This window comes from Toxoplasma gondii, chromosome VI (assembly GCF_000006565.2).
Source record: "Toxoplasma gondii ME49 chromosome VI, whole genome shotgun sequence".
NCBI classification, from domain to species: Eukaryota; Apicomplexa; class Conoidasida; order Eucoccidiorida; family Sarcocystidae; genus Toxoplasma; species Toxoplasma gondii.
The window spans coordinates 1,222-18,551 of NC_031473.1; the positions used below are offsets into that span (position 1 = coordinate 1,222).

Here is a 17,330-nt window from a genome sequence, read left to right on the forward strand (position 1 = left end):
GAGATACCGTGGTGCCCTCTGCTGCGGGGAAGTAGATACAGTGGCGTAAAACAGAGGAAAAAAATCATAACCTCTCACAGCAAGTAGACAGACGATGTGAAAACATGCGTGCACGAATCGTTACCGTATCTGTACTCGAGCGTTGGAGGCTCAGGCACACATCTCAAACAACAACACCTTAAACAAAGGTGACAAAATCAGTACATTCTACCAGAAGAAACCCAATCCTCGGGACATTCTGACGGACGACTCCCTCGTCCAAAGTAGGTGTTTGTTTTTCCCATTAGTTCTCCTAAGAGCGCAAGTTCCGGGCATGCACCCTGGTGGTCGGTCTTGGCGTGGGTCCACAGTGTTTTATGCTACCGTGTTTTATACCGAATGGAAGCCCGGGTTTGCACGAAACTGAGAAAACCAGCTCAGAGCAAACTGTGCATATAGCTTCTAAGAAGAAAAAATCGAACAACTCAAGAGCGAGAACATCATTCGTTCTCATGTCATCGTAACCGGCATGGGGCGCATCTACACTTGCTGCTGCAAGAGAGTACCTCACTGCTGCTCGTGATGACCCCTAGACGTCGACTGGTCACCAGGCTGAGAAGCGTTACCGCAGCGTGTACGACACTGGATGCTACTTCAGGCAAAACAAAGTGAACTCGCCAGCAAGAGACCCGTGTAGTCCCAGTAACACATCCAGCATGTTTGATTAGGCAAGAATTTGGGAGCGGCCATCCAGGTCGTACGGAACATCGGGAGCTTCTCACTTGAGCATGGCATTCCGGTGAAGTTGATCCAGCGCACCCGTTGGCAATTTGGCCCGCATAATTTTCTGTGTTCTGATGACGCCTTCGGGCGAATAAAAACGTCAGGTTGCTTTTCCTTTCCTCTGCCAACCACGTGATCTGAAGCGTATGCGGGTGCACACCTTCATGAACCCCGTGAGTGAACAGAACCTTCAACAGATTATGCTAACTTACTCCCCGATCAACCACATTTCTGCTTAACCTGAGTAGTCAAGTAGGCAGAAACCGTACAAGAATTAATTGTGTCCCTCTGTGCATCTTAGTTGATACTCGGTTTGTACATATTACAGCCTGATATCATAAATGTGATACGCTAAGGATGATCGAAGACTATCGAATGAAACAATGCGCTTCAACGCTAGTCTCGGGGGGTACCTTCTCTTCTGTTGTCACCTCATTAAACCGGATATTATTCTCTCTGGTTGTTAAGCCAAACCACCGACTGACCGGAGAACACGCTATTCACCTACCCCCCACCCCCGAACCATATTCTAGAAAAAAACACATACCTGACTGAACCTTGTTGCGTGGAAACGTCAGTGAGTATGCCGGAAAGTGTACGAATGCGTGAAGGATCTGTTTACGGTGGCCCCTGTACCATCTAGGTGCATTTGGTCCAGAAGTGTTTTTGTGAACAAACAAAACCTCAAGCGAATTCTGTCGCCAGTAGAGCCGTAAGAAATGTGGTACATAAAACGAGTCGAACAAAAAATACAAAAGTCGTCGTCAGACAGTTGAATCACTAAGGATGGCTCCAACGCATCCTACAAACAAGCCGAAAAAGTCCCCAAGCCCTCCGGAAACATGCTGATCAGCTAAACGCCTCGTCAGGATCGTGCAGCTTGCCTCTGTGTCTCAAGCAAACATTCGACTGTGGTGGAGTCATATGCAGAAAGATAATATTTTTCCGTAAAAATACAAAGAAATGCAAAATCGACGCCCGGTCCGCATTTAATGGAAAATACACGACAGTTTCCGTCGCAGTAATCACGACAGTCTCGTCCGCATGTGGAAAAGACCTGCGGTTTCGTTGCAGAACATCAATTGCGAGCGTCTCTGTCATGTTAGGGGGCGAGCGCAGCGGAACAACGCAGACTTACAGAAATAGCAAGTTGCGGCCGGATTCCAGAAACTTTTCTCGTGTCTTATTTATACTCAAATTCTTCGCGCCATCTTGTTTCTCATCTCGAGAGACGCTGTCATTTAACCTTCCTGGCACTGCAGTAGACAGTTTGTTACAAGCACGTACGATGAAGTGCGTGCCCCTGAAAATTGGTCCGGATGAGACCGTGCCGTGGGAATGGAGAGCATGCCATCATCAGCTCATTCTCCCCGTAGTATTCTAAAATTCTTTCCGGAACCCCTACTCGAACGGGAGAGCGCATTTCCTGCTTGGTTCACCCCAACAACTGGCTTGAACAGAAACCCTGGCGTTGATAGTTCTGCTTCAGCGTCCTTCAGCGCAAACACCCTAAATGTTAAATGCCCACAATTATAAACACCGTAAAACTTAAAACATTTTGCTGAATGAACCGAGCCACTGCCAACAAATGTCTGCGTTTCAGAGCTCTGTAGTCTCTGCAGAGTGTTGTAGAAATCCAGAATGAAGTGAGCCATCTAGTGCTTGACAAGCAGCTAGTGCAGACTGCTGCAATGCGCAATCCATCGGTGTGTCATATACCTTCCTTCGATCGATCTTCCATTCTTTTCCATATACGCAACAGCCAGGAACCTGAACGCGTTCTTTCTCCGTGTGCCATCCCGTGTCAGTTTCTCTGTGACAATCAGTTCCCACAGGTGCAGTACCGTTTGAGGGTTTTGGCCCTGCAAAACATGCTCATTCGCATGGTTTACAGTTGCATCTGGACGGTGGCTGCATCTGTCTCCCAGAGGTGCAAACTTTAGAAGCCAGCCAGACTGGGCTGGCGCAGGACTGTTTTATAGGCCAGAGGAAGGAAACATTCTGCATGCTAAAGTCTGAACGGCCCCGCTTGAGATGGTATAGAGACACCGTGTTAGCCTCTCGAATGACTGTCGCTCCTACGTCGGACCTGCTCCTCGGGTGCATCTTCATGTGAATAACAGACGTAGTGCTACTATCCGTTACGAGAACCCGCAAGCAGCAGTGCTGATGAAGTGCTACTCTGGTTGAAGGTTTCCTTCCGCAAGAAGACACACGGGAAGAGTTCTGGACGGAAACGACATGTATTATTAAATCAGCCGTTGACGCCCTGTACTTACACAGAAGAAGATTACCCACGGTGCCTCGTCAAGCTTCGTTGTATGCGAAAGTGAAGTGCGTCACAGTTCCTGTACGCCAACACTGTTCCCCGGAAAACATCTGTTTGACGTGAGGATGGACATAATGACTTTCATACCCTCCTCGCTCTGCCTTCTTGAGGTGATACTGACGTCGAAGGCCTCAAAAACCTCGTCGAGCTTTAATGTACACATCATCTGGGATCGGAATGACTTGTTCGCTCGGCTCGTACAGCTTCTCTGGTCGCTCTGTAGCCTGCGATCACGTCCATGCACGCAGACACCGTCCCCTCCATTTTGAAAACATGCATGTGACAGGCTGTGAGAAATGCTCCAAAACATTGTTGTAGAGAACACATTGCTTTTTATCGTTGAATCCGTAACAGCGAAGCAGCACAGGCGAAACTCATGAAGTTCCTCTGCACTCCCTCGCCATCTTATCGCCAACGCAAGATACCCGCAACAGCATTCCTATTCAAGGTGGATCTGCGTCTGAGTCGAACGAGGAATCACTCTCAACTAGGAAATCAAGCCGAGAAAATACGCTGATCTTGCTGCCAAGTGAAAGAAAGATAGATATGCATTCCTATACAACAATCAACGTGTCTGCACTTATAGGTATGTTCGGCCGTAAATGAAGAACCTGAAAGGTGTAGAAGGTCACTCCTTTACCGGAGGCAAATGATCTGGAACAAACCCGACTTGATTCACTCCCAACGGTATTTTCACTCACGTCAATGATAAGGTCCTTGAGCATTTCTTGGTGCCGGACTGCCGCTGGTGCCTCTCGTGGGATCTCGCGTAACGTGTTCAGAAGCAACTCCCCGCTGAAACCAGATTGCAAACCATGATCAATTGACATGGGTTGACACATGCACGTATGTATCAATAACTGTGTGCACAGACATCAGTTAAGTGCTATATCTGTTACCACGCGTATGCATGTATATCAATGCGAATACACGTCTGTGAATGAGAAACAGCACACACGTCTGCAAGTGCACAAACTACACACATGCGTTAGAATCGAGGCGAACGTGTACGTAGAACAGTTGTTTCTGCCTTGGCAATCTCGCCCCGGACATGGGACCTGAGTGCTGACAGGTGAAGGCAAGAAGCCAACAAAGCAGCCTGTTAGCACTGTGTGGTGAGAACTGTGCCCGTTCTGCTGAGTTGAGATACACCCAACTTTCTCACCAGTTCCATATTTCCACTGGCCTCTTCCTCCATCCCCCGGGGGTACCTTGTTCTTCAATCTGGTCCAAAACTTCTGCGCCAGACTGAAGCTGACCGAACACAACGTGCTCGCCATCTAGCCACGGACACGCGTCGAATGTGATGAAAAATTGACTGTTGTTGGTGTGCTGTCTCCGCGCCTTGGCCATTGATAACAGACCTGGAAAAAGCACGAGGGGCTGCGCGAGAAGAAAATGAGACGGAAAAGCACAGAGCAGCAAGAGAAAAAAAAAAGAGCGACAAGGGAAACGGAACAACTCATAATCGAGACAGCACGAAAAGGAGGGATAGGGCGAAACACGAAGAAGCCACAAGAATCGAAAGACGGAAGCGATAACAAGGAAAATGAAGCGCCGAGACTGGAATGGCTCAACTCGAATGGACATCGAACTATGCAATTAACTGGTAATTCCTGATCCCCTGTTTTCGCTCTACAAAAACAGGAACGGACAGCAAGGGCCTGTACAAGTTGCGACAAAAGCCAAATCGGTACACCAATTGAAACGCCCCTAGAGAAAGAAAACGACAAAGAGTGACACGAACGCCAACGGTATCGAGTTCGCAGCACTAGGCAATACTCCTTGAAGCTACATGCAACCTGGATTAGCCAAATGGCGGGATAAACACATGTGCAGCTCCAATCTCATGGGGTTGCTCTTAGGTTAGTATATGACAAAGGAATTTCTCAAAATACCACTTTTTCTTTAAGCGGCGCCTATAGATGATTTATCTTGCGATCCACTCACGGTCGGACTTCGCATGCATTCATCATAGAACGTTTGGTGCCGACAGCGGCCACACACCCGTGCAATCAAAGACGGCAAGCACCTGTAGCGCACTCTATTCATAATGCAAATACTCCTATTATAGCGCCTCTTGTTACCCAGCGTCTGCGCATTGTCCGTCTCCCCCGCCACACGTATGCTTCATGTACAGGCTTCTAGACCCCGTCGCAAGACCGTCGCTCTCCACTTCGCCCATGAATCACGGAACAGCTAGTCTTTCACATTCGGGCTCTCTCGTGACCCACCACGGCCTTGCTTCAAATACATCCTCTCACCTCGTTTCGAATGCTTGTAGAGAAATCGTTCATCACGAAAGAACTGCCCATAAATGCATTCTCCACCCCTGCCGTCGCCCCGGTGAATATCTCCGCCCTGGCACATCTACCAGGAAAAACAGCACACGCGCAAATCGCTGCTTTTTAAAAAAAGTGTCTCCTTGCCAGACTGGGCTGCGTGCAGTGGGATGCAGAGTCGTCAGCGCGACCGGAACGGGGATTCACTAAGGAGACGAACGGCAGGGAAAAGCAGCGCACCACAGAGCGAAAAAGATCATAGTCCTCTCTCTAACCTTTCTGTGCAACGGGCAAAGAAGCATGACCATCGCGTGCTTCTTTCCACCTGCGTTTTTGCTGCTGCCGATGAGAGCATAAAAGAAACTTCGTGCCGCACGATCATAGTCTGGTACCACCAAGGCGCGGCTTCCCAACGGGACACACGCCCACCTCCGTTCCGTCCGGAAACGCAAAAGACAGTTTCTCCAGTCTCATCTACGCTTGAGTAAACGGCCAGAAACTTCAGGTCGCCTGCCATAAACCTAAAGATATTCGTAGGCTACGAGTCCACCCGGATTCCCGCCCGCACAGCTGTGCTTTTCTCTCGGGTCGGGCGCAGCACTGCGTGTGTTTTTGGAGAGCGAAGGAGACTCGCAGTTTCTCTTTTCCATTTTCCGTCAAACACGGAAAAGTGGACTCCTTACAAAGCCAGGGACGATTCTGTGGAAAGGCGTGCTCTTGTACCAGCGCGGGCGCATCCAATAGCCGAGGCCAGTCTCTCCTGAAAAACACAAGAGAGTTTGGTTTCCAAGGTCGGTGACTTGTCCACACGCAGAAACGTGGCGTCAAGCGCAGATGCAGTGAAACGGCTACGACCGTCGATGGCTTCGCCTACGACTTAGCCTGTCTTCTTCTGCTGACATAGGAGAACGAGGATTCACCGATAAAAATCCTTCAAATCTAAACTCGTAGTCCAACGTGGGGACGCTCCAATGCAAAGTAGACACTCCCCAGACCAGCAGTGTCGGGTCCGGGAACCTGCCGAGTTAGGGCGCGCACTGGGTTTTCTTGGCTGTGTCTCAGCTTTATGTTGCCCCTCAAATAAAGTCGAAAAGAGAACACAGCAGGAAGCGCCTTACCTGTGCAGAGACACCGGAAGTTCTCGGCCGTTATCGGGTGCGTGTCTGCAAACAACTGGAAGGACGGGCGGCCGCCGGAAAGGAGAGAAAGAGACGAGACACCGCAAACACGAAGATTAACACGAGACGAGGAAAGCCGAAAGACGACTCCCGAGTAACGATTACATGGCCTCACGACTCCGAACCGAACCGTTACAATAAAGGGGGTACAATGCGTAGCCCATATGCAACGCTCCTAAGTTACAGAACCTCATGGTAGCACAAAAACCCTCTCGAAGCGATACGACGAGATCCGCGCCACTGTCATTGCAAGCCACGAAAGAAAATTCGGCCCACCGTCGCTGTCATCGTCATCGACCTCACCTGAAACACCATGCGGCCTGCATCTCGGCCTCCTATGGAAATATCCAAATGCACGAGAGGGTTGGGGAGGAAGGAGCGTCGACCGGAGTCGGCAACTGCGGACCTTCCAGCTTCAGGAACAAGAGAAGATAGAGGAGAGGACGGAGAGGAGACGTAAGAGGAAGAGGGCCTAGTCGACAGAGAACTAGGACCTGTAACGGAGATGGAAGGTAGACGAAAGCGAGGCATCTTTTGTGTCTTCCAGTTAGCGAGGAAGAACGTAGAAAACACTCGGTCTCAGAGAGGGTCGTAGCCCACAGAGCGGCATTGTTGTCCCTTGCCTCTCTTCCTCCTTTTACTGTCCTTCTCCTCCCTCCGATCCTTTTCTCTCTCTCCTGAACCCTCGCGAGCTTCGTTGCCGAAGAAGAAACACCTGACAACTCGGTGCGAGTAACTTGGCAGAACAGAGCCACGGGGAGTTATGGGTGACACTCTCTCCCCTCATACAGAGGCTGAAACAATAGTACTGATTTTCATAATAGAGGCGCCATACTCAAGTAAAACGTGAAAAGCGTGGACGCACGTGTCGACACCAGAACGCAGATACACTTGAGGCCGCCAGAAGTGGACAGACCAAGCACAAAAGGCCGCGCTGACCTAACGGCACCGATGGACTACAGTTTATCAACAGATAACAGATTCGTAAAGGCATGTCGAGACACACAACACTGACGTCTCGACACACGACAGCTGATTAATGTGACCGTTTCTGTCCAAGCACCGGCCCGTATGCATGTGCATGCGTATTTACATCCACACCTACATGCATATGGGTAAGTGTATCTCTCTGTACACCGGTACACAGGTATATGTAGACAGATGTATTCGTCTACAGGTCTAGATACGTACTTGCAGCCGAAAACGATGCATCGCTCAGGAATCTTTCATTTCCTGTTAGCCCAAAGTCACCGAAAACAACGACAGTGTGTCCGAGTACCGACGACGGCAGTTCTTATCCCGCGCTTCGTTTGTCAGTGTCTGGTGTTTTTTTCGGCACACAGGGGATTCCATAGAAGTGCTCGAGAGCTCGATTGGCACGTTATCACGGAAATCCGCACACAACAAGACAACAAGCCGTTTTCCTTCCCCTTTCTGGCACTGGTTCCTCTTTTCTTGGCATTCGCTGGCTCTGCGGCACCCGTTTTTTCGCAGGTAAGCATGCGGTGTGTCGCTCTCGGCACGAAGCCGACTATAAGCCGAATCGACGGGGCGCAGCGGCCGCTTGGAGGGAGTTGGGCGAGGGAGGCGAACAATGAGCGAAAAATGGGCTGCGAGTGTGACTTTTCTCCCGCGTTTGGGCAGTGCGTGTTGCGGCCTGGAGGAGGTTTCTCGCAAGTTTATCACGCCCCGTGTTTGTGGGGTCTGCGCTCTGCGCGAGATCGGGGAATTTCGCTGCATGTCGTCGCGGTTCTCTTCCAGCGCAAGTCCCTCACTCTATCTTGTGTGTTTTTCAAACAAGGCGCGTGGAAAGAGGGCCTTTCTCCCTTCTCCTTCCACCCTCGTCAACATCTTCGAGCAAACAAACTGCCTCCGTTACAATGGCGCCAAAAGCAGGTCAGCGTCCGTTGGCGGAAAAGGAATACAAGCCCTAGACCCCACATGCGTGACGAAAACGGACGATCTGTTGATTTCTCGACGTTGAAGCTTTTTTCCCCCCTTAATCTCTCCGCCACACGTGCAAACCGACATGGAGAAGCCCTCTCTTCTTTTGGCCGGGAGATCTGCGGGAACACCCCGTTGGGCTGTCTCACTTCGTATCGACCGAAACTTTTCGGGGCCTGTCCAACGAACTTTTGCCAGGCAAATATTCTGTCGTTTCTCTCGTGGAGCGCGTCACTTATTGCTAGAAACAGTTTGTCCGTCCCGAGCGGTTCTTCTCGCCGTCGACTCTTCGATATGTCCGTGAACACTCCCTGGTCGGCTACCTGCACATACATCTCGACGTACCTCTGTCCAGTCAGATATGTCCCACTGCGGACGTGCATATGCAACTACATGCGAGTGAAATCGGTTAATTGCGCCTTCCATTGGTTTGGGTGCATCTGTGGAGAAGGACGCTTACGCGGGACTTTGCTGATTCTGAGGCCCTGCGCCGTGGTGTGGACCTTCTCTTGCAGTTACTCGCATCTTTGGAGACTTGTAGGGCCTTAAATTCACACTTTGGTCACTGCACATGTGCGTTCCGAGATGTGCCTACGGCGGAAGCAAGTGCGTGTAAGCGTCCAGGGTGTTGTCGCATTTCCTGTTCGGCATCTGCGTCGCGTGTTTGTTCAGGAGCGTCGGCGGGCGCCAAAGCTTCCGCGAAGAAGGCAGTGGCAGGGAAGGTCAAGAAGGCGCAGCAAGCTGCTAAGGGCCTCAAGGCGTCCAGCAGCTTCAAGAAGGCTCGCGTCCGCACCAATGTCCACTTCTTCAGGTACATGAGACGTTTGTGGAATGGACGGAGGTCAGAGATTTGAGCTTGTCCCGTCAGCCTCCGGGAGAAAACAAGAGTCGAGAGAACTCAGGATTCCAACATGGCTTTTTTTGCTCGCGTGGGATGGGCAACGTTTTTGTCGGAGGTGCACCTCTAAGAGAATAAGTGTGAAACCGAGCAACAGCGGGGTTCGCATCCATACGGGTTGCAGATGTCTTTACTTCGGTGCATATGCGTTTCGCATGTCGATTTGTGTTTTGCGATACCAAATGTGTATCTGTTTTATACGCTTAAAAGAACGAGAACGCATGGGGGAGACCAAAAGGAGGTGGGGGGGGGGCGGGGTTGGTGAGGTGAGGAGCTCTCGTGGACATGCTTCTGTCGGGGAACTTTCAGGAGACGGCCGTTTCTTCGCAGACGCCGAGGTTATTTTTTCTTCGGCGTCAGATTGTAGGGCGGCGAGATCACTCTGATGAAATTAACAGACGGGGGATTCTTTTTCCTGCCCTCTGCTGTCAGTCGACATCAGAACAAATGTATTCGGACAAAGCGAGTCGAAGAGGATGAGGCTTCGATGTCCGTTATCGTGTGTTTCTGCTGTTTTAATATTCGGGGTTTATACGGATCATGATGCATCTAAACTCTACACCGTCAAACTGTAGTGAAAGGCTCGCCGCATATGCGGGGTGTTTTCCGTCGTGGTTCTTCTGTGTGCACGTTTTCGGCCGCGACTTTATGCGGCGACGGTTCCCTTTGTCCCAGGCCTTTACATATCCTCGCGTCCTCTCCTTATTCATTGGCTCATATCAAATCGAATAAGTTGTGGTTTAGTATAGTCTGACGCGTTTTGTGTTCTGCGTTTTTTGTCAGGCCACACACGCTGCGCAAGAGCCGTCAGCCGAAAGTTGTCCGCCGGTGCTATGAGGCTGCGACTTGCACGTTCCCGAAGCTGGCCAAGACAGACAAGTACACCATCGTACGCCAGCCTTTGACAACGGAGTCTGCGATGAAGAAGATCGAGGAAACGAACACTCTTGTCTTTTTGGTGGACCCTCGCAGCAACAAGAGGCAAATCAAGCAGGCCGTTAAGGAGCTGTACGACGTCGACACACAAAGAGTGAACACCCTCATCCGTCCTGACGGACTGAAGAAGGCGTACGTGCGCTTGACTTCTGACTACGACGCCCTGGATGTTGCCAACAAGATCGGAATCATCTGAGCTAAATGTGTCGAGATGCGGTTTTTGTCTTTGTCCGTTTTCCTCCCGTGTGAGTGTGCCTCGTTTCTGTGAGAAAGACGGACGAGGGAATCGTCTTCTCTCTAAAACTCTATCCTCTCTGTCCAGTCTCTCTGCACCTTCCGGAAAGAAGGGTGTGGCGCCTTGCGCTCGCTCGCGCCTCTCCGTTCAAACCCCCAGACAGACACACACACTTCAGTGATTCTCCGGGCTGTGTCGGGAGTTCGGAAAACGCCGTGCTCACTGCAGGACTCGATGGGGCTTAGAATGTTACCAAAAAAGAAGGTGCCTTACACTCGCGAGAGCACGTGTACAGGATCAGAGATGTCGAGGTGGAATCCATCAGAAAGGATGGCAACTCACGCGGACGGGGAAAAACAGATTCTAGAGAGTGTCAGAGCATCACGGTAATCCTCAGTCACTGTAAAAACCGATCTGATCAACGAAAATGTAGTGTTAGGCGGAGGAAGCATGGCCAACACGTGGGACGGGGAGGCCCACATGCTGCACAGATCTAGACTCCAGTTCATAGTTCCACACTCCGAATGGATGCTTATAGTACACACAAGCCCTCGACGTTGACAAAGAAACTCTGGTTAGAAAGAAGGTATGAAGCGAGAGTGGTGTCCGTCGCACTTTCTGCTGATTCCCTCTCGCAGTTCACTGACCGTCACGGATTTTACCAAGGTAGTGCGAAGATTTCAGACTGCGTCTTATGCACTGCTGTTGCAGTTTGCGCTACTGAATACCGAGAAACAATGTTGACTGGAGGTGTACTAACACTGTGAATTTCACGTAACCTCGACTGTGTGAAATCATAACCTGCTGGAGTCCTCCGGGGAAAGCGCCTTCCACTCTCTGTTTCGCAAGCCTACTACACAGAGACTCACTATGTTTCGAACATGAGCTAACACGTGAATGCTTCGTGTGGGGGGGAAAAAAGCCTCCGGCTAACTCGGGGAGCACAGAGTCGCACTCTCCCCGTTCTTTTTGCTAACTACCATCGATACTCTTTTGTGGGCTCCAAACTTTCGAAGCCCGATGACCCTTTCGTTCACATTCTTGCGGTCTTTCTATGACCTACAGACACTAACATCAGGAGAGCGCACTGTAGTTTGCGCTCACAACAGTGTTTTTTTCTCCGTCGTTCCGTTCGTCCCCCCAGACTTGCTACCTGTTACCCCAGACGTCGCCCCCGATGGGACAGTCATGTCACATCTGTCCTAGCAGTTGGTCGAAACCAGTTTCACGATTATCACTGGCGGATCCAGCAACAAGACACGCAGTGCAGCTACACGACGCAGTGTGAGTTCGGGGCTTGTTCGATAGACTGGTAATTCCTTTAAGTCTGCCAATGCGGTGCGCCCATCACATTTTGGGCTAGTATTTCCTTTGAGTCTGGTAACACCGCGAGTTCATCACACTTTGGTCGTGAAACTGTATCGGTATTCCAAGTTCGCTTATCACTCTTATCCCCTGCAGCATCACAGGCTAGGCCCCATGGACGGCCTCGTTGCAGCAGGGAGAGCCCCACACCGGCGACGGAGGCCGCATTTTGAACGAGTGCATGTACACGACTTCTCGGAAGTAGATAAACGTATTTCGGGTCCGACAAAAAAAGTTTATGGCATTCCACTTGCCCCTCACACTGACCTGGAACCATCCTGAAACCAACGCGTAAGCGGTTGGCTGCTTCCGCGTATTCACCTTTCTGAAGACCCTACAGGCGATCCAATAAACAAAAATTCGCCAAGAGGTCCTCGAGAGCCGTTGCCGCTCTTCAAAAGGGACACGGTCGCTATCGCCTCTCTCTTCCTGCGCTCTTCCCTGGTCCTACAGAGGTTGCCTCGCTGCGAAGCTCGAGCTTCTGTGTCGCGTCACCTCTCCAAACAGCAGCTTTTTACACTTGCTTGTAGCACCTGCAAGTCTTCGTCGAGAGAGTCGGGGGAGTCCAGCCAAGTTCGATTCTTTATTCTCAAGAAGGAGGCCGCACCCTCGACGTCCGAGTCCCCTCGTGGCGGAGCTTTTGAAACGCAACTAGCACTTTGTCCAAATGATGGATTACGAGGGGGAAACAGCTACGGGCAGTGTCATTCTTCTCTCGCTGCCACATTCGGTGTTCGCGTAGACGTTCCTCCCACAGCGTCTCGCATACCGACACGGCTCTTCGCTCCTCGCATGTACAAGAGGAGGCAATGCCCGAAGGAGTCCCAGAGGGAGCAGGTTTCGTGCACTCTAAACACTGTTGTGTCTCCTCGTGAACGGGCAGACAGGGTTCGACGAGGAGAGAGTGCGAAAAAAAAGCGGAACGCGACCTCTGTGAGAGTCGCCATCTGCGGAACACGAACACTTCGCACAAATTATCAGACACTCTTTTGGCTTCACAGAGGATTCCGTGTTAACACTTCATCTTTTGTCGGGAAACTGGAACAAGCCTGCAATGCTACAGGGGAGGTGTCAAGACACCTGCATCGCGAGCAAGAGCGGCTGGATACGGGAGTGCCTTCTCTGGACTCTGCGGCAGTTAACCGACAGATGCCAACGGATCGGAGACACACAGAGAACAAGACGGACTCGTCTGGACAAGACTCGAAATTACATCCGCCTCGGCCGCCTTTCGTTCATGTTTTTCTCGGGGCTCCTGGCGAGAGCTGGCAACTAAGGACGCGACGTCAGACGAGCAAGGAGACTCTTGAGACGTAGGAGGAAATGCAGGCAGGCGCGAAGGGAGCGACTCGTAAGACGAACTCACAGCATCGAGAAACACCAAGCTACTCTCCACGTTAGTCTCGTTGCGCTCGCACGATACATCTCTGAAAAGCGACGCGGCATTCGGTCTGGAGCTGTCAGCAACTTCCTGCGAACCGTCCACAACGGGACTCTTCTCTCTCTCGCGTGTTCGCATGGTGGCCACGGGCGAGAGGGTCACCGGTCTAAACTCTTGTTTTTTCTTTTTGCGCCCGTCGAGGCAGGCTTCCAAAGGCGACGTTTTCGGCTTCCTCGCGTCCGTTTTCGCCTGAGGCGGAAGCGACAAGAGGGCGCCTTCTCTACACCCCTGAGGTCCCCCTGGGCTCTCGCGCTCACAGGGAGGCGAGGTCGGCGCGGCCTTTTTGCGGGGAGAAGCCTGGTGGTTGCTGCTGGAGCGAGGAGACAATGGGCACCTCGAGGGGCGACCGAGAGGCGAGAGGGCGGGCGGAAGCCTCCAGCGCGGGAGAGAGGGCGGAGAGCTTGCGCGCGAGACAGAGGAAAGCGGCTCCCCAAGCAACCGATGCTCCGGCGACTGGGGACAACCCGAGAGACCGGACGACGAGTCTCGCTGTTCTACGGGCGACTGCGTGTACGAGGGCGAGAGTGGCGGCTTCTGAATGGAGTCTGCCGCTGTCGACCCCGCTCCGAAGAATCGAAAAGAGACAGGGAGACTGAACCCCGAACTCACGTCTGTGTGTCTCCTCGTCATACAACCATTGGTGCTATCGCTGTCCGACAAGTCCCCCACGCGCATGGAAGACGCGTCAGCGTCTGGTCTCGAGACGCCCTCCAGCGAGCCTCGGTCTGGCACCCACGGCGGCGAAGAACTGTACAAATCGAGGCCATAGGACAGCGACGTCAAGTGCACCTGGCCCCGTCGGAAACCTTCCGCATGGGAGGGAGCTTCGTGCGCGGTCACTGTGTGGGACAGCAGAGACTGCGACGACGGCGGTGAAGGCGAAAGAGAACTCAAACTGCTGTGCGAGCTGTCTTGACTGCTCATCGCACTTCCCCCACTCGAGCGACAGCCGTCCGCATATGAATACTGGTGGACCTAAGCACACGAAAAAGGAGACGAGGAACCTTCCCATAAACTCGATATGCTTGTCTTCGAAATAGAAACCTTCTACAGCACTGTTAAGCCAGAGACCAAAAAGCTCTTCAGCTCACCCCGTTTGAAGAACTGCAAAAACCTGCACTGCACGTGTTTGACAAGCGTCTCCCGTCACGAGAAACACCTGAACCGTCACACCTAGTGGCTGCTTTAAAACTGGCAAGAATCGGATCCAAAGAGCTGGGAACCAAAAGAACAAAAATCAACGCAACAAGGGGAACGGTCAGTCATTGATGAATCTATGTCACCAGCAGGGGATGCAGCAACACGCACCCTTGCGCAGCCCGCTTTTCTCAGCCCCGACGACAGTCTCCCGCTATTCGAAGTTCAACAAAGACCCACTTCTCTTCGTGGATTGCAGCGACCAGCGAGCACACAGTTCGCAGTCGCAAGCCAGTCGAGCCCAGCAACTGTGGTCCCCGATTTTCTCGTTTCTGTCAAGCTTCTGCACTCACCTCGACGGACAGCGGGCTTCCGAAAGACACCCGTTTCGCCAGCTGCGAGTGAAGCCCGGACTCGTCGTCTCTGTCGGCTCCGCGGCGCGAGTGTCTTCTCAAGCGCACGAGAAACTCGACTCCGGAGTCACTCGCCGAGCCGCAGTTTCTGTCTGTCTCGCGTTCCTCGAAAGCGCTCCGACGGGTCGGAATGGGGAGCAGCAGAGCCCCGACGCCACGGTAGGGATCGCCTTCTCTGTCTCTCTCTGATTCGCTCTCTGAGAAGCTCTGCGGCGCGACCCTGTCGGGCTCTGCGGCTTCGGTCGCGTCTGGTGCAACCGCTGCAGCCAGGCTCGTCTCGCCTCGCTCTTTTTCCCGGCAGGCGATAGCAGAGGCGAGGGTCTCAAGAGAAGTGGTCACCGCAGAGACTCTGCCTCGCACCTCTTGCCTGCTTACAGGACTGGGGGCAGACGACCCCACCGCCGTGGTTGCCTCGCTCCCCGTCGCCTCGTCATCGGCGACAGGAAGCAGAGAACCTGAATCTGACACAGAAGAGAAGCAGGCCCGCAAGCGCCCCGGGGACGTTCCGGTTCTCCTCGTCAGTGGTGGGGTAGATCGTGGCCGGAGGCTGCTGCCAGCCTTCGAGGCGACAAACGGCAACCCGTCACTTGGGCTGCTCTCTGGAGACGCAACGGAATGAGGCACCTCATGGAGCGCGCCCGCGCCAGCGTTCAGAGTATCCAGGCTCCCAGACACAGAGAAACTCGCTTTCCCTTGTGGCAGCACACGAGATCGACCGACCGAGTTGCATACTCTCGACGCGCTGCTCGGTCCTGACGCCATCCCGACGGCGCTGTCAAGCGATAAGGCGGCGGGCATCGCATGCGACGGGCAGAAAGCGAAAGGGAGGGGGTTGGCAGGAACTTGCGTTTCGAGATGCGGACCAGAGGCAGAGTGCAGGTAAAATGTACAAAGGAGCAGACGCAAATGCGCAACTGTCCAAGGCTCAGTCCGCTAGATGCGGGCTCAGTCGAGTTAACTTTGCTTGAAACCCAGGCCGAAAGGGGAATGCAACGACTTCCCGGAACCTAGACGCGGGTCCAATACGAGGAGATACAAGGGGTCTCGTTGGTGGGGGATGGAGACGAAAAATCCGCGCACGTTCCGCAGTTGATTTCACGAATGTTGAAGAACTTGTTGGACGAACACGGGGGTTCGTCGAGGAATGATACAACCTAGAGTTGAAAATCGAGGGTTGAAAACGGCGGCCACAGAGCAACGGCTTGGGGACGCCGACAGCAGCTTGCTGCGTTATTCGATTTCCATCGAGATGGTTTGGTCTCCGACTGTATTTCACTTCGACGCATGAAACGCAGCGGGGCATTACCAACTTCAAAAAACACGGGAACAACCCAGGAGGGCCGTTCCGCGACGACCGGTAGACACACTCAACCAGGAACAGAGACAGGCCGCAACGCTCTGTCCGTGGAATGCAGGGTGGAGGCTTTACAGCTCCGTGACTGCCCGTCCTCTCTAGGAGGTATATGGCACCGAGCATTTCCGAATCACGCAAAACGCTTACTTGCATTCAAGGCACAGTCGCAACAGTTTGCTCGGGACGGTTGATACCTCTGTTGCGGGTGGACGCGTGTCTTCGAAGGAAGAACGCCTTCGCTCTTCTCTGTTGAACGATTTGTCCTCTTTTTGGGGGGCAACACTATCTCAAAACTATACAAACACACTGCGCTTTCTTTGTGGTGGGCTTCAAAAACCGACAGACGTGGCGCGGGTCTGTGCGTGGACGCGCTTTGATGAGTGAGCACGGCTTTAGGAACCCAGAACGCACAACAACCCGAAAAAAGAGCCAGCAATTTTTCCGCGGATGCGGCAAGAGTGCGTAAGCGCTTCTGGGTGGGAGTACGGGAAGAAAAACTCTTTTTTTGAAGAGCACATGCCGTCACACCTTCGATGGTAGATTCTGAGGGGCGGCCGGTCCACCACTGTACTCGGACTCGTCCCCCCCTCAGCCGAAGAAAGCTGGCAATCTGGCCGCCGGATGAAACAGTAAATAATTCGAACACCTGCACTGTTTCCCCTCCTGTGCACGGCTGTGGAAAGCAGTTCAACAGAAGTCGCCCCTCAGCCGCAGTTCCAGTTACCACTTTTCTCTTGCCGAGCTCCCCAAACCTGGGGAAGCGTGCGCGCGGAGCGACGCTGCACGGGAACCCCATCTTGCCCCCCCTTACCCTCACAGTTTTTCTTTGCTCTGGGAACAAGCGGACGGAAGCTTGGTCATCGAACTACGGGCCGGTCGGGTACGGAGTCGGTCTCTAATTCACGGTTTTTGCTGCCGGCACACCGCCGATTTAGACACCCGGTGCACCCGGTAGCTGTCTGTCTGTTGCTGGACGAGTACTTCCGTGGTGTGCAACTGAACAGTGCGGAAAAAGGCCAGGAAGGATGGTGGTTTGAACCAAGCCATCCAATAACA

At 52.6% G+C, this 17,330-nt stretch overlaps 4 protein-coding genes across 4 annotated transcripts; 1 reads left to right on the forward strand and 3 right to left on the reverse strand.

The window, feature by feature from the left end:
- Positions 1 to 2,786: 2,786 nt before the first annotated feature.
- TGME49_238000 (peptidyl-prolyl isomerase) lies at positions 2,787 to 8,071 on the reverse strand. Its single transcript, XM_018780513.1, has 7 exons — positions 6,855 to 8,071; positions 6,492 to 6,546; positions 6,057 to 6,133; positions 5,356 to 5,461; positions 4,257 to 4,455; positions 3,793 to 3,886; positions 2,787 to 3,315 (listed from the first exon to the last, which is right to left on the reverse strand). Exons 1-7 carry the CDS (start codon positions 7,080 to 7,082, stop codon positions 3,223 to 3,225), a joined length of 852 nt encoding a protein of 283 aa, XP_018637703.1. The 5' UTR covers positions 7,083 to 8,071; the 3' UTR covers positions 2,787 to 3,222.
- Positions 6,935 to 11,269, forward strand: RPL23A (ribosomal protein RPL23A). The gene is made up of 4 exons (XM_018780514.1): positions 6,935 to 8,045; positions 8,353 to 8,447; positions 9,168 to 9,306; positions 10,177 to 11,269. Exons 2-4 carry the CDS (start codon positions 8,432 to 8,434, stop codon positions 10,523 to 10,525), a joined length of 504 nt encoding a protein of 167 aa, XP_018637704.1. The 5' UTR covers positions 6,935 to 8,045; positions 8,353 to 8,431; the 3' UTR covers positions 10,526 to 11,269.
- A 1,798-nt stretch (positions 11,270 to 13,067) lies between these two features.
- TGME49_238020 (hypothetical protein) lies at positions 13,068 to 15,718 on the reverse strand (the record flags this gene model as incomplete). Its single annotated transcript, XM_018780515.1, has 2 exons — positions 13,068 to 14,345; positions 14,861 to 15,718. 2 exons carry the CDS (start codon positions 15,716 to 15,718, stop codon positions 13,068 to 13,070), a joined length of 2,136 nt encoding a protein of 711 aa, XP_018637702.1.
- A 370-nt stretch (positions 15,719 to 16,088) lies between these two features.
- On the reverse strand, positions 16,089 to 17,181 carry TGME49_238030 (hypothetical protein). The gene has a single exon (XM_002366454.2). It carries the CDS (start codon positions 17,068 to 17,070, stop codon positions 16,405 to 16,407), a length of 666 nt encoding a protein of 221 aa, XP_002366495.1. The 5' UTR covers positions 17,071 to 17,181; the 3' UTR covers positions 16,089 to 16,404.
- Positions 17,182 to 17,330: the final 149 nt, after the last annotated feature.

Excerpts from the sequence above, each read along its gene's own strand:
- RPL23A (XM_018780514.1), top strand. Across the intron at positions 9,307-10,176 it reads ACCAATGTCCACTTCTTCAG|GCCACACACGCTGCGCAAGA; the intron begins GTACATGAGACG and ends GTTTTTTGTCAG.
- TGME49_238000 (XM_018780513.1), bottom strand. The coding sequence starts at position 7,082 with ATGCCTCGCTTTCGTCTACCTTCCATCTCCGTTACAGGTCCTAGTTCT. Across the intron at positions 6,547-6,854 it reads CAGGCCGCATGGTGTTTCAG|TTGTTTGCAGACACGCACCC; the intron begins GTGAGGTCGATG and ends CCGTCCTTCCAG. Across the intron at positions 4,456-5,355 it reads CTACAAGCATTCGAAACGAG|GTCTGTTATCAATGGCCAAG; the intron begins GTGAGAGGATGT and ends TGCTTTTTCCAG.
- TGME49_238030 (XM_002366454.2), bottom strand. The coding sequence starts at position 17,070 with ATGGGGTTCCCGTGCAGCGTCGCTCCGCGCGCACGCTTCCCCAGGTTT.